This window comes from Amblyomma americanum, chromosome 8 (genome assembly GCF_052857255.1).
Source record: "Amblyomma americanum isolate KBUSLIRL-KWMA chromosome 8, ASM5285725v1, whole genome shotgun sequence".
Lineage (NCBI taxonomy): Eukaryota > Metazoa > Arthropoda > Arachnida > Ixodida > Ixodidae > Amblyomma > Amblyomma americanum.
This window is the reverse complement of record NC_135504.1, coordinates 7,644,817-7,661,336: the sequence shown is the minus strand read 5'-3', so window position 1 is coordinate 7,661,336 and position 16,520 is coordinate 7,644,817. Positions and strand designations below refer to the sequence as shown.

The 16,520-nt window shown below is 48.3% G+C and overlaps 1 protein-coding gene across 1 annotated transcript in view; it reads left to right on the top strand.

The window, feature by feature from the left end:
• The window catches only part of LOC144100862 (somatostatin receptor type 2-like), a 113,193-nt gene extending 100,464 nt beyond the window's left edge, over positions 1 to 12,729 (top strand). Inside the window, exons 2-3 of the mRNA XM_077633751.1 lie at positions 9,897 to 10,142; positions 12,389 to 12,729. Coding sequence (XP_077489877.1) covers positions 9,897 to 10,142; positions 12,389 to 12,445 — 303 coding nt within the window. The 3' untranslated portion in view covers positions 12,446 to 12,729. The remainder of the gene's footprint in view (positions 1 to 9,896; positions 10,143 to 12,388) is intronic.
• Positions 12,730 to 16,520: the final 3,791 nt, after the last annotated feature.

The window sequence follows — 16,520 nt, the reverse complement described above, 5'->3', positions numbered from 1 at the left end:
GTTTCTTTTTATCCTGTATGCGCATGCGGACTGCTGCAAAATACCATACCACACGGCACCATATCATGCACCATACATTACGCCGTACTATATATAGTCCTATACGTCATACTACACACCACACCGTACACCAAACCATACATCATACCAAACCATTCATATTATACGTTTATGTTATATACGATTCTATATCATATTAGTGCTCCGTACCATACACCGTGCCATAGCATACATACCATACGTACCATACATACCATCCATACCGTACGCACCATACACACCATACATACCATACATATCATACATACAATACACACCATATATACCATATATACCATGCAATACCGCACAATCGCCTACCATGTTTCTAGCTTTTCGTCAGGCTGAAATTGTTAACTACATTCGGGACTAGCCTTGCGTGGTTCTGGTGTATTATCTGGTGTAGTATCACCCCTATCAGTTTTATGTACACAGCCTGCTACGCCGTTCTTTATATAGCTTCATAGTTTTTCGTTCGTCTATACGCTTGTCCACCAGAGCTGATAGCGCTGACAGTATCCAAAAGTTATGTGCCTTTATGTGATCGGATCTCCATAGGCCGCTGCTCATATACCCAGCCAGCGCCCACCAAATACGCTACAACCAATCCTATCTGCGCGCTTCCTGTAGGCGAGCTGGCTGTACACGAGCAAATACGGTCTTCTCAAGCCTTTCGGAAATGGGCTGCGAGGTGCCGCGCGCGGTACCCAAGGAGTCGGGCAGGCCAAAGAGAACGCGGCTTTGCGGACGTAGAGTGCTTCGGAAAATAACGCGTTCCCCGCGTGGGCGGGGAACGTTTACCGGCGAAAAACAAACATTCGGGAGCCGGCGCTGTATTATAGGCCGCGCTGAGGTTGCGTACAGCGCTGCGAACGCTTCTGCCAACGTGACTCGCTTAATCGGGAATCGAACGGTGGACCTCTTTACTGTACCCATTTTCTTTCTTTGCTTTTCTTGCACGCGAACTTTCTCTGCTAAAGCGGCTATATGGCTGATACAGGCTGACTCGGAAGATCGACCTCTATTCACAGCCACCGCAGTAGTGCGTATGTGTATAGCTATCGTGCCAAGGTTGTATTTGGAAGCTGAAGTTTTGTTTAAACTATTCTCGAAGGTGATTGGAAACAGATGTCCTTCTTTTCAAGTTCTTCCGGTTTGAGCTTGGTATAGCACAGGCCCTGCAGCCGTCGTAAGCAGTGTTTTATTTTTTTTTAACACTATGCAGTTCCATCCTGCTTTCTTGGGCTTGTGTAATGACTTTACGCAAGTCCTATATGCCGTCGTGCTTCCTGTTAGCCATAGGTATAGTACTAATATTGTGAGTTCTTGTCGGCTAGTGATAGATGATCTGCGCGGTCTCTGTTATGACACCTCTCTAAGATAGTCGTCGGTTGCGTTTGCGGAAAAGAAGGTCTGATTTCCACTTTTGATTTTGAAGACTGCGTATACGCTGATGACATAAGGACTTTTTACCGAAGCTTGCTTTTTGTTTTCTCCTTGCCTTAGTGCAATTCGGAAACTATTGAGCTTTCAGTGTGGTTTGACAACCTCTAAGGATTCACTGGCGTACCGCAGTTTCCAGACTGTAGTCCGCAGGCGGAAATTTCACGAGAAGGCAAAAGTTCTGTCTACACCCACTGCATGTGTCGCGCATAAAAATGACCAAATATGAAGTAATCAGAAACATTGCTGGCACCCATAAAAGAAAAATCACAAAATCCGCCTTGATGACACACGTTCGGGCTTACACAACCATAATATCCGTTCGCACGCCTACAGTGTGCAAGAAAGCTTCCTTAGTAGTCGAGCAAGACCTACTCTGCTTTGCTCGCCTAATCTAGTCTGCTGTCCAGCATGTCAGACCAATTGACCCATTTTTTCATTGCATTTCATTCATTGAACCCTCAGGGCCAAAGGCATTAGAGTGGTTACAAAAAAATACATATTACAGAACAAGTATTATCATTCTCCTATTATACAATGTTAGCTAGTGCAGAACGAAAATGCTGGTTATCAATTATGCCGACGATATCTGCGGGAAGGCGGTTCCATTCACGTGATGTACTAGGCAAGAAAGACTGAAATGCCGTTTTAGTGTTACATGATTCAATGCCAACTTTGTGACGATGATCAATGCGATTTGACACGTATCTGGGGGACGAAATGATGGAATCGCGAAGCGTGGGGTGATGGTATACTTTATGAAAAAGGCTCAAACGAATTGTGTGCCGGCGGGATGCTAAAAGAGGTAAAGAAAGATTAGCTTTCATGCTTGTTACACTTGCGGTACGGTTAAAGTTGGACAGGATAAAACAATAATAACGTGCTTTAATACGCAGCCTTTAAACATGAAATCGTATATGGTTAACACTCTTGGATTTTCTTTAATGCCAGAGTGGATATCCGTTAAACACGTGTCTAAAGTCTACAGTCTGGAAAAGAGTATTTCTAAGTAAAAGCGACATATATCGTGCATGCACTACAACCAGAAGTTACGTGCAGTGTTGAACGGCAACTTGTCATATGCAGCACTGTATGGATAATACTCATAATACGTTTGCGACTCCGTGCACTTTTTTAATCGTTTGTTTTTACGCTCGAAACATGCATGGATTAGCCTACATTGGAGTGAGCTGTCCCATAGCGCACTCCCGTTTAGGGACAGGGTGAGCTGCCCAAGTCCTGGGGTATATTTCGATCGCTAAATATGTGGATGGCAACTGAGGCATATTCCCATCACAACTCATAGTAACTTTATGCGGTTGGCACTCAAAGGAGACTTTTAAACGTGGCGCCAGAAGTCTTCAGGTTAGCAAATGGAGGGATTAAAACATCGATTAAAATCTCAGTAACTGCTATAACTTCGCATGTTTTGAAGAGGGAATTTGTTTCCTTTGCCGACCGCAAACATTCCGTACAATTTGCGATGGAAGTATACCTAAGGCTTCCTCAGTATCCTCTGTCCATAAAAAGGGGCGCGCTAAAACAGAGCTTATCCCCTTTTCACTCTCATAGAGGCGAATGTGTGCTTAGAGCGCACGTCAAAATATCGCGGGAGGAGAACGTGAAAGGCAGTTATTCGTGGAAAGACAAAGTACCATACTTCGGAAAAGAAGCAATGTCAGCATGCCCTCCACCATACGGCGTCCGCTCCGTTGGCCCCCTCCTTCATTCCTTCACTCGCTTCGTGGGTCAGGTTTCCACGCTGAGCGAGATAGTTACAACCCTTGTCCTTTCATCGGAACAGCCTGATACCCATTTACTAGCTACATGTGTCCACGAATAGCTTTGAGAATTCTCTGAATTTCATCTGTGACGTACATAAACATGGGTGAACGGAACACTTTGCTTCTTCCCTTATTTCTTCCCTACCTTCCTTCCTTTACTCCCCTCCAGACGCCGCGGTGGCTCAGTGGTTATGGCGCTCGGCTGCTGACCCGAAATACGCGGGTTCGATCCCGGCCGCGGGGGTCGAATTTCGACGGAGGCGAAATTCTAGAAGCCCGTGTACTGTGCGATGTCAGTGCACGTTAAAGAACCCCAGCTGGTCGAAATTTCCGGAGACCCTCACTACGGCGTCCCTCATAGCCCGAGTCGCTTTGGGACGCTAAACCCGCATAAAACCACAAACCATCTTTCCTTCTCTCTCTCTCTCTCTCTCTTTCTTTCTTTCCTTCTTTCTCTCGTTCTTTCTTTCCATTCTTCTCTTCCTCCCTTTCTCTCTCCTTCGCTTCATGTTTTTTTTTCTTGCGCGCCCAGCGTTGGCTCCAGCGCTCACAATTAACAGTGTTTATGCGTTCACATACGGCAAGCGCAGAGACGGTCCACGGAATGCCGGTGTTCGGCACGCCGTTAAGAATATCCCCCCCCCCCCCCTTCCTTTTACGCGCACGACGTGGGCTGTCTGCGATGGCGCGTGTTGCAATGGCCCGAGAGCTGGCTGCTCCACCGGTAGCTGCTCGTAAATCACTCGCCCATAGCCGAGTCCCAGCTCTACGCACACACGCAAACACACTCTCTGGCAGGAGAGAGAGAGAGAGACACGTACTTCCTTATTCTTATGTCTGGTGCGGATGGCAAAAGCACTTGCCTCGATCGACATACCGCGTTTAACCGCGTAGAACACGAGCGCTCTTTCTTCATATCTATTGATCCAATTATAAGTCATAATTGCGAGTGTATAGATTATGAGGAACGCTGGTATAGTGGAGGCCGTTATGGCCATTTATGAGTTATCCGACAAGTACAGCCCTCGTCAAAAGTATAGGGTTCGCTTAAGGGGTTCGCTCCTAGGTGTTTGGAGGGGCTCCGTAGAACATCTAGCAATCCAAAGCTCGGGAGGATTGAGGACTCGAAGCTATTTATCGTTCGAGAGATTAGGGTCGCTGAGGATGCATAACGAGGCACGCTGAAGACCTCGCAAGCAGACCGATTGGGCTGTATACTTTTACGAAATGTGTCCCGTATCTTGTAACATTTTCTTTTTTTTATTTTCTAAAAGCTCTTTTGTACATTTACAGAACTATATTAAGAGTGCAATTATTGTCACTAGCATCTACCTGAGGACAGTCATGAGGCTACAAAGTAAAGGATAAAATATTTTACAAAAGCTTCGCAGCTAAATGGAAATTCGTGCTGGTCCCAGCATCGAGCATACGACCACAGCTTGCCTGGAACAGTCGCTGTACCAACTAATAAGCTATAGGTTCGACGACATTAACTACTCCCTCAATTAAAATCTACTCCAACTTTCGGATTCCCTGAAACACATCATTGCCTTATTAAGTTTCTGGCCAATGGGGAAGTGTCGTGTGAGGTAACATGGCCGGCATTTGTGGTTGGCGGCGACGAAATGAAAATTGAAGTGAAAATTGGTTTTTGGGGAAAGGAAATGGCGCGGTATCTGTCTCATATATCGTTGGACACCTGAACCGTGCCGTAAGGGAAGGGATAAAGGAGGGAGTGAAAGAAGAAAGGAAGAAGAGGTGCCGTAGTGGAGGGCTCCGGAATAATTTCGACCACCTGGGGATCGTTAAAGTACACTGACATCGCACAGCACACGGGCGCCTTAGCGTTTTTCCTCCATAAAAACGCAGCCGCCGTGGTTGGGTTCGAACCCGGGAACTCCGGATCAGTAGTCGAGCGCCCTAACCACTGAGCCACCGCGGCGGGTTGAAGTGGAAATGAAAATTGGTTTTTGAGGAAAAAAATGACGCAGTAATTGCCTCACATATGTCGGTCGGCACCGGAACCGCGCCGTAAGGGAAGGTAGGAGTGAAAGAAGAAAGAGAGAAAGAGGTGCCCTAGTGGAGGTCTCCGGAATAATTTCGACCACCTGGTGATCTTTAACGTCCACCGACATCGCACAGCACACGGGCGCCTTTTTGCGTTTTGCCTCCATCCAATCCCGTTTTCTATATGGCGTGTGGCGAAAAGCTTGGACGCTCTTTTAACTCTTTATCATTGGCCATTTTCGCACAAACCCCACCTCCATTCACACGTATGCCGTCTTAAAGGTGCGGTAAGCAGCACGTCGCAAGAACGTCTGGTGCGACGTCTGAGCGCAAACGCGGGATTTGTCTCCACAGATGGCCGCAGACTTCTGCAACTGCACTCATGTCGATGGCCAAGGCTACAAACAGTTCTTGTTCTGTCTTGCCTTGTCCTATTTCCGAGTCTGTGCGGCATACCAGTTCGATTCGTTTATTAACGCGACAACATCAGAGTAGTCCCATCAAAACCTCGACGACGTCCGGTGTCACCAAATTCGCTGATTGGTGGAAAGACGTCACTTAACCTTATGATGTCATCAAACCTGCCCACCGGCTTGTGACCAACCTAGTTTCTATATAGCAACCTATAGCATTAGAGTTCACATCAGGAGCTTCCCGCGTCCATCCGGTGTCACGAAATCAGAAAGAAATGTGATATATGTAGAGGTCACTACCGTCACAGCATAGGCGATACCTGCTACTGCAGTATAACTACAACTAGCAGTCCGAATATGGCGGTTGATGTACAGATAATTCTGAAGAAGCCTGAGTCGCTTTGGGACGTTAAACCCCCATAAATCAAACCAAACTCACAGAAGTTGCTACAATACGACAAAGGTGAAATCTAAGGCTATTGCGTTTCACTAGTGAAGGGTTTTAAGCGTCCCCTTTACCGTTAGGTTCTAATAAACGTCGCCACAGTCTCTGTAGTGTTAGCGAAAGAGAAACACACACGAATCCGCCTATATTAGAGTAAAAGGAGAGTAAGCTGTCCTCTAGCTAGCACGCTCTCTTTTACAGATGGGAGTGCTCCAGAGGACAGCCTACTTCCGTTTTACTCTATTCTGTTTAGAGTGTTTCGGCTAGGCCTGCTCAGCCGGCGCTCTCCCCCGCTTGTTCGTCGCCGCCTTCCTCTTCAGCTTTCGGATGAAAAGACCGTGCGAATTTCCGCCCGACAAATCGAATCGACTCACTTATTCTGTAGCATCCGACAAACCGCGAGGTTATTGGAGTGGTCATTGCCGTTTTGCACAAACCGAAATAGTGGTTGAAAGCCTGCTCGTTCGAGTCTTCCTGCGTTTGGGTGAAACCGAGACGCGAAATCCGGTCCGACAAATCGACTGCACTTGCTTATTCCATCGGGTCCGAATAACCGTGCGCTGATCCGAACAGTTGCTACGTACGGTTTTAAAGAAACCGCGCGATTCGCATAGCCGTCTCAACCACGCGACAAATCCCTCTTCCCCTCGGGATTAACGAAAGGGATGATGGAGACAAGAAGCCGTTTCGGAGAAAAGTTGCTCAAAACCGCCTCATCTCCTCGGAAAAGCCGGCTCAAGTTAGTTCGTTTTGTTTGCTTAAGCGGCCGCGGATTCTTATACGACCAGGCGAAGCTGCAGGGTCAACGCATGGGGCCTAATACGTCCGAAAGCTGCTTACGGCGGGCAAAACTCCACAATCCTCCTCCGACCCTCCTTTCCGTCAAATTCCCTCTCACCCTCTCACTGGTGGGATTCTTTCCAGAATCGAGAAGTAAAAAGAAAATGTGCCCGCAGATGATCTTGTCCTTTTGGGGCTTCATCGTCTGGCCGCAAACCAAACGAGTTCACGTAGAGAGAAAACTTCGCGGTCCTAAGATGTGTAGAACAGCAAGCAAAAACAAAGACAACAGAAGCAGCGGATTCAAAAGACGTGAGATAGAATGAAGAAAGGGGGTGGAGAGGGGGAGAAGGGAGCGGTCGTAGTCTTGGGCGTTCTCCTGGTTACCGGACTCATTTGTACCCTGGATTTTCTTGATTTCTGTTTTCCTTTTTCATTTCAAAGACAGCGCGCTTGCGGCGTCGCTGCATCGGGAAATTGATCCGGCTTGTCCTTTGATTCGCTGGTTCGTCAGGGGCACGTTCAAAGCAATCTCTGTGCACTGCTAAGATATCGAATGTGAGGCGAGAAGCTAGCGTCCTTTGCCGAAGAAAAAAAAAAAGCCGTTCGGCCTGTCTGAGTGCTTGCGGGTGCTCGTTTGATTTACTCAATAGCCACTGCACAGGTCAGGCTTCTGCAATCTGTACTCCCTCGCTTCATCACTACCTCGAGACGTGCTTGAGGCGTCTTCAAAAGCGTGGTCTCCAGAACAATCTAGAACCGAGAGCGCGCGGTTGATTCAATATGGCGGCGTGGTTATAAAGGCGACGTGTCCTCCGCCTGGCGGAGCGGGAACGAACTACTCAAAGGAGAAAAATAACGGCAACGCGATGCGGGCGTTCCGGACGCCGAACCTTGCTTGCACTTCGTGTTTATAGTTTGGTTCAACGAACGGCGTCTTTTGCAGTAGCGTGTGTTTAGTTTTAAGCCGTGTTTTGCTTCCTCCCGTTCAACGCTGTTCCTTGGCGGCTTCAGAGGCGTCAGAGAGCTTCCATCCCTCTACGCTATTTGAAAGGTCGTGCGGACATTAAGTTTCCGTCTGCAGCCCGGAATGGTCGTCGCCATTGCCTGCGTCGGAGCGAACGTCGACACCCCGTTTTAGAACCGGCGCTGTGCAGTTTGCGTCAATTGATTTCTCTTTCTCTCGTTTTCGTTGGCTTCTTTGGGAGATGGAGCACTGGCCTCCGTAATAGCACCCCTGTCATCGAGGCGGGGAGTGCTGCGACCATATAAGAGCCTGCTCCTGAGATTATATCTCTGGAGAGATGATGTGTCGGCCGGTGTCAACGCGCCCTGGCTCCTTGCATGCCCGGGGGGGGGGGGGGGGGGGGGGGTGGCTCAGGCTATATGGAGTCACGTCTGAACGACTGTTTTTGCTCAAAGTGAAATCAATAGACAACAGATTTGTTCTTTGCGTGAGCCGGAAGCAGACAGAGAGGTAAAATATCCGCCTGATGTGTTGTATTTAGAAGCTTATGTATGATTTCCTGCAATTCCTTGTTTTCTTGCCTAGCATTCTTTCCTAGCATTAATGCTTACATGACCAGTTTCTACCCGTTGATGCGTACGGGTTGTTCAGATTTCTTTTTTCTTTAAGCACATGTCCTGATACATCACGCAGGATTTGCATTACGGAACGGGTTGGGAGAAATTGACATATGTACAATAACACAAGTTCAAGTAAAATTTTCACGAAATATTTACAGTACGATAGCAACACATACTCATTACTCTCATAAACTAATTTCTAAAGGAAGCTAATTAGACAATGGTGTTCAGGAAATAAGTTGAAGTACGTAAAAAATCCATTGTGGCGTTAGGCGTCAAAGGCGTGATTTGGTAGTTCATTCCAATCGTACATGATTGAAGAGAGTGGTCAGAGTTGGCGCATCCAAAATATACTATGCCAAGGCAGGACGCAGTAAAATTTTTTCATGTTTTGAGCTCGTTTCGTTCGCGTACGGTGATTCCTCGATTGGTACAGTCACCTTAAATGTCCCTCTGTGTCCAAGGAAATATACACATCATTATCACCACTTACTTTTTCAAAACATCAGCAATGCTCATTCAAAAAGCGTGTTCATAGCTCCACAGGGAGTGTAAACCCTATACGTTGTAATGGCAGGCAAAAAGCTCCTCTTCCAAAGGCCGCCACTTACAAGAAGCACTGCGCTGCATTGAAATTGTGCTCATTAAATTTAATTTCTGCTTTTATGGGTTCCCTAAAGCTCTTCGCTCCGAAGCTGTCTTTGACCTTAACAGAATTTGCGGTACTCTTTCATTTCTTGCATTGTAGGGACGTTCAAGTGCCACTACACCGGCGCCCGCAGTGACACTTAAGTGACACACGTTCTCCGTCCTTTCAGTTACAGAAGTTACCTGCAGTAAACACTTCGAAATACAGTAGAACCTCGTTATAACGAGACGGTCTCTAACGAAATAATGGATATAACGAAGGAATGACGATTCCTCTTGGAAGTTCAGTCAACACTGGCTATAACGAAGCTACGGCTATAACGAAGTAATCGCCAGGCCTCTTCGACTTCGTTATAACGAGGTACACTTGTACTTGCAGAAGCGACTGTAGTGTCGTGCGGAGATAATTTCAACTGTGGCAGCAAGTGGAGGTTGGCAGCATGCAGAGATCATAGATTGAATTTATTTCAGAAAAAAATATCTACGATTTTTCTTTCTGAATAATGCATTTGACCCCCGTGGCAGTGACTGTAAATTCGGTAATGACGCGCAAAAATAAAAGTAAGAAAAACGATAAGGAACGACATGTAAATTTAAAGTATACAAAAATTAGTAGTCATATAAACTCGGCAAGGAAATGCGTTCCACCTACTGTTATTTGCAATATGATATACGGATGATTGGCTAGCGTATGATGACGTAAGAAAACGCAGGTGAGTAAGCGTGCTACGTCCGATGGTGTCGTTGCAGTGCGCCGACGACGAGGGGAGCAGCAGGCGTTCGTCCGAGGGTGGCGGCGGGCGCCGCAGAAAGCGCCGCCGGCGGCGCCTCCTATCGGCCGGACCATGTTGCAGCGAGCGGCCCACGAGCACGACGACCGCGGGCGCCGCCGCGTTGCTGCTCAACGAGCCGTCGACCGCCACGACGCCTGCCGTCAGAAACGGCAACCAGGGTGGCCGCGCTGGTGGCGCCAACGCGACCACCCAGCAGGAACAGGTGGGAGCGCCGTTTCTTGTGCTGCCAAAGCGTTACCCTCTTCTTCTTTTTCGTTTACAGCGAAAGCTGTATTGGATTCGTCCTGCGAGGTTTTGTCGTCGGCGCCGTCCGCACGCGCCATATCCCAACACCCTCCAACGCCCCATGACTGCTTATTTCACCAAACATTTCAAATACTTCAGCCAGCTGTTTTTTAAAACAATCTACAACTCCCGAGTTGATTCCAGAAGCAAAGATTTTAAAAAAGCGAATTAGCTTTGCCTAATTAACTTTGGAGAACAAAAAATACAGCACGCTACGCCAGGCGACTTTGCACAACCATTTTTCGGTTTCAAGAAAGAAGTGGCAATTGACCCTCAAAGGTAGCCACCAGCCAATGGCGTCGGCCGATTCTCATGACGTCGTGGTTAAACCCCTAGACCTGGTAGCATGAAATCGTAAGGGATGACAGATGAAAGGGGATCAACCACGGCTTGATCAGATTATACGCGGCGTAATGAAAATCGGTCGGCTCGCCATTGGTTGGAGGGGCTCTTTGAGGGACATCTGCCATTTCTCATTTGAGTTGTAGCCGACTACAGTACACTCTGTCTGTTCTAAAGGCTTGGTTACCTTTAGCTGGGAGACCGGATTATAAGCACGAGCGGCTACGTTTGCACCGTGCGCAACGCACGGTTAGGCACAGGCCTACCCAGAATTTCTAAGTGCTTAGGCTGGCGTCAGCACTTCGCACCGCACCCTCCCCCACTTGTAGCGGAAGTTGCGTCATGCAAGGGTCTTGAGTGGCACGCGGTTATACGCGCGGCGCACGCCTACCCTTCTACACCCCTACCTTAAGCCCACCCCACCTTCCCATAACACTCTCAGCAAACACTAGATGACGCTAATGCGAATGTAGAGGCATGAATGCAAAGCACATCTCACACCCCTACCCAGAGTTTTAAACGCTCCGAGTGGCATCAGCCTCACTCACCACTTTAGCAGCCAGTGAAATCTGCATTATAACCGGCCACCTTTTTAAACTGCAAAGTATTCATGATGTCACTCTTAGTATTTTTCTGACGTCTCGTGTAGCCTCGTTGAACAGAGTTATTTACGTGGGACTGGAAGAGGAATACGAGAGGAGGAGGATGCATTATTATTCATATGTGCTCGGAAGATGCAGCGGAAGAAGCGGACTAAAGAGCAGATAGCCTAGATTAAATGAACGAGCTTCTATGAAAGTTGTCGTTCTAATTCACGCGTACAGATGTGAGTGAGAGAGAGAATAAACATGTATTACTCAAAAATCAGAGCATTGTCGAGTAGCACACTTGTCTAGAGCGCTTGGGCGGTGTGCTGCGCAGCAAACCAAGAGAAATTTAGACTAAGTTGCTTTTCTAGGGGTGAGGTGCTGGTTCCTGCGCAGTTCGCTTGTCTATTTTCCAGCACTCGAGTGCAAGTATGATCTGTGAAACTCGGTACCTACTTTAAAATTTCGCTCTCTCTCCTGTGCACAACACCCCTCGATTGCTGTAATAAGTGTGCTCAGCTCTTTATATACTTTGTCAAAACTGTCCAGTCACCAAGGTTCGCTGTCAAGCCGTTGTTGCCAAACACTTACGGCACCGCGAATATCCAGAGCTCTGGAGTGGTGGCGAGGGGAGGTTTTCCTACCATTTAGGAATTCGGTGCTGTGGTAGTGCCGTAAGTTCCCTATCAGAAGCGAACCATGCTGGCCGGAGACATTTGACTACGGACACTCGAAGGTGGAAAACGTTTTCTGGAGCCATTGGGAACGCATCCACCAGGGAGTGCGACTCCGACTCGGTATGAAATGGATGCAATATCGAAGTCATATTGCGCTGTTTCAAGTATGTCCACAGAATGCCCGGGATGAAAAAGAGATGAATTTATTGATAAAGGTTGGCTCGAGGCCTAATGGCATAGTAGCAGGACAACTTTATTCATCGGCAACTATGAGGAAAGGTACGATGGGATATTTGGATTAAAGGCCTAACGAGGGTAAGAAAGGTAGGGTAAGGCTGGGTGTAAGCCACTATGGAAGTTTTGCATACGAAGCTCCGCAGTGAGTTAAGCGCCTCTTTCATGGCAGGTTTCGGCCGAATCCATTCTAGTACGACATCGAAATGCCCGGAGGCGAGGCAGTTGCATGCTTTCGCTTTTGGTCAGTTTTTCATGTGCCCATTTCAAACTGTGAAGCACACTTCGGTTTGTTAATGTATGTACCTCGTTTGTCTTTTCAGGGCGAACAAGCCGCCGAGCACCTGTTACTGGGCCCGCTCGTTGACGTGCCACACTAAGTTCCCGTCCCGTCCGTCCCTCGAAGTCACAAGCGGCTAAGCCTCCAGAAGGGGCATGGCGAAGAAGACCTTCATGAGCAAAAGAAAAAAAAGAAAAGAAAAACAAGGAACGAGTGCTGCCCCCCCATCAACTCAATACGAGGGCGTCACACAGGAACCGTCGCGAGCGACTGCGATTCGATGATGCCATCGTGCAAACTGACTCCGTGATGGCACCTTGGTGGCCCCTGGGTTAGAGCGACCCCACACGGCGCTCAAGACAGAGCTCAACGTGACCACGACAGAAAAGAAAAAAACAACACAAAGCCCGCCTGCGCAGTACACAGAAGAACGTTCAGAGAGCGGTACTCGGAACAAGAGGCACTTTGGAACTGTACCGTAACCTATAGCAACGGTTCTCCAACTGAGCAACGTTGTTAAGCCTAACCGTCTCATGTAGACCACAGACGATGCTCTGCCAAGACTCAGCTCAGGACAGAGGCAAGCCTGCGAGACGACTGTGTTGTACGCTTCGAGAGGCACCAGGTTTAGATGTTGGGAGCGGTGGCGCATTGACCTAGAGACTCAGGAAGCACTTTCTGAACTTTGACGGAGGTCCTTGTTCCGGACAGTGGCCCTGCGGCCCTCCTGTGTTCCAGGGCCCTTGTCCTGAGACGACGTTTGTGAGGTGCACCGATGGACGTGGCGCGATAGTTGCAAAAGACATTTGCCTCAGCCCGCGCCGCGACGCCCTGCCTGGTTACGTCTTGTTGGCGGTTTCGAGGCGATGGCTTGTGTCTTTCAGCTTTGAGACCGTAGTTAAGACTGAGGCCGACTGCGCCTGAAGAACTCACGAGCTTCGCGCGTGCTACTGTAGGCAGACCTGAGCGATAGGTTCACTTGAGAAGCAATGCGTACCTGAGACAAAACTGCGCAACCGTCTTCGGCACTCCGCGATCGCAACCGGTGATAACCGATTGCGATGAGGTAGTTGATCCATACGCTTCATGTTTTTTTCCCTTGAAGTAGAATGCCACACATGTAGCAGTTCGCTTCGCTTGACGCTACTGCGTTCCTTATTCAAATCTCTCAATCGCCGCTTAGCTGGCGCCGTTCGTTTTTGGGCTGTAGTTTCCTCCACCCGTGTTTGTGTCTCTGCGCTTGCGTTTTCGTCGGCCCAGTGGTCCTTAACTTTGTGATCGCGTTACACCTTTGTGTAAAAGCGGGGTTCCTACGTCTCCTCACAACTTTTAAACTCCGCAAAAGATTTCGTCACCTTTTTCAGAGGAAATATATATCAACGTCCTAACCGTCTCGACTCTTGAGCAAACTCTCTTAACCACGGTCTCAAAGCCTCGTAGCAAGCCGGAGGATGATCATGCAGCATGAAGGCCTGCTTGAAGGAAGGAACGTTATCGTGTCCGTCGCCTCCGGTGCGACATTGGTGCCACTTTTTTTCCTCTTTTAACCGAGACCAATTTGTGAGGCTACGCCTCGTAGACTCAAGAGGAAACGTTTACAAGTGATATTTAGTGCATCAGTATTTCTTCGCAGATTGACTGTGCGTGCTTATTAACATGGGCAGCTGAAACTGCCCTCGCTCGCGTTGTTTATCCTTGGAGTTCTCTCTCTGCATCAAGCCATACGACAGGGTGAGTCGTTGTGATCGTGGCAGGGTCAGAATTGCGCAGTTCACTTTTTTCTTTTAAATGTGTGCTAATATGTGTGCGCGAGCGCTACACCTGTTGAATCCACAGCCGTTGTCCGACGTTGAAAGCTTTGTGTTGTTCCGAAGGACTCAAGCGGGGCATGTTAGCACGCGCACCTGTGTACAGACCAGTGCACACTGCCGCCATGCTTAGCAAAGAGCATGTGGCGCCATCTGTCGCAACGTATTCGAAGCAAAAGTTCAGTTGCTGCTACGCTGAAGATCGCCGCCTAACTTAAATCCACCCCAGGATGAGCTCTCTGGTCATTTCTAAGTTTATTCATCCTGCGGCTTACTATTTGTTGCCCAGCCCGTATACTCCAGCCCCCCCCCCCCCCCTTTTCCTAACCTCATCTCTCCATCTGGTTGCGTCTTCTCCCTGACTACGTTTCTCTTGTCTTGGCGTGCACTCATTGCCACTGGAGACCATCGCATATTTTTTTCTCTGCTTTACATTGTGCGCCGGACTCCATTTTTGGCTTCTTTATGTTAAGATGAGAGTGTCGTCTACTCTTGATGGTTCGCTGCACCATATGCTCATCTCTCGTGATATCTGAATGCAGCAGACCTCCTCTAACTCCCTTTATCATTCTAAAGATGCGTAGCAATTCTGCGTTTCGGACCTCTCGCGTCTAGTACACTTGGATATTTCACTTGGACATTTGCGCACTGGCATCAGGCTGTGTGCGCAGACAGCCCAGAAACGTCCTCTCGTGGTGCAAGCGCCAGATGGCGCCACCCGCATTTTCCGACATGGCGGCAACACGTGCATTCGTGATGCTCTTTTCTGGTCTGTGAGAGTCGAATGGCTTGAAGCGTGTTGACGTTGCCTATACTTTTGCTGTTGTCACTTGAACGGGTATACACATAACACTGACGTCACGCGTTTCACCTCCCCATTCAGGGATGAGAAGGAAAACCTTTTTATTTCTTTCTCTTGCGCTGCTACTGTACCATACTCGTGTATGTGCGCCGATGACGTACTTTCGTGACGTCAGGCAGCACCGTCGAAGACTTAGTGCGTGAGTGAGCATGTTTGTGAAGTCATGTGGCACTTCGAGAGAGCTGGCCTTCGCTCTTTGTTCCTTGCGTACTTAGTATTTAACAACGTCATCACTGTTGTTAAGCTTGTAACTTCGTTGCGAAGTGAGGTGTCTTGTCGTGCACTTAGTACTAATCCGCCACCTCGCTTATTGAGAATTACAGGTTATACATTTACAGGGGATGCTTTGGGATCGGGGTTGGATGCGGGTTGTCTGGAACACATTTTTCGCACCTCTGAGAGAGGCTCGCGAGGTGACTTAAACTGTGCGAAAAACTGCCGCTTGTGACGTTTCGAATCGCGAAAGTAGAAGCGGAATGAAAATTCAGGGCACTGTAACTCACGCCGAGTATGATTCTAATTTGTGATAGCAGTATTAAGTACAGGGTCCCTGAATAGGATCATATGTGGACAACGCAGGCAAATCCCCCGATGTGTTCTAAGCATGCGGACCTTGTCCGACCGCCAAGAAACTTATGGCATAGCATTAAAGTTCCTAATTGTTGCAGTCGCAGGGTCTTTAAGTGCTGCAGCCAACAATCTGCAGTTCTCCTCGGCGGTTGTTGGCATAGAGGAACAAGATTGCTCTGTGGTTCTGGCCGTGAAGCGACAGCACACTGGCAAAGAAACTCCGTACTTAACTCCAGACGTGCACGATGAAACGAACCTAATGTGTAGCAGCAGCTATAAAGCTTTTTAATTTTTCTGTCCCACGAAAGCCTCCCATGCAGTCTTGAACATCTGCAGCTGTCGCAGTCGCGATAACCTTAGAAGTGGCTCTTGGTAAGAATAGTTAGCGGTGTCATATAGCCTTCATCGATAAGCGTTGGCGGCGTTTCGGTAAGCGTTTAGCAGTTTTTGCTTTTAGTAAGCGTTACCGGTGCAGTGCAGTCTTTTCTGGCATGCGTTACCAGTGACGTTGTCAAATGCGTTTGGTAGCACTGAATTTTTTTTTTGTAAGCGTTACCGCCGGCGTTTTGGTAAGCGCTTGGTAGATTTCCTTCGGTAAACGTCACTGATGAAGTATGCTCTTTGCCCGGAAAGCCTTCACGGTGATGCTTTGGTACGCGTTTAGTAGTCTCCGCTTTTGGTAAGCGTCGTCGTTTGCGTACAGAGCTCCACCAACGCCTGCCATGGTCGCCATGAAAGAAACCGGGGACGCGATGGTAAAATTGTAGCGCTGGTCTGTAACTGCCTACTTTTGACAAAGACGTCGTCCTTCCCTATCAGGCAAGAAGAACCAGCCGGCCAGGCCCCAGTACAATCACACCCACATCCTACTTGGCCAATTTTCTCTCAACAAGTCCATCCCGAAGCGTACTGCCCGAACCACATCTCATTAATGT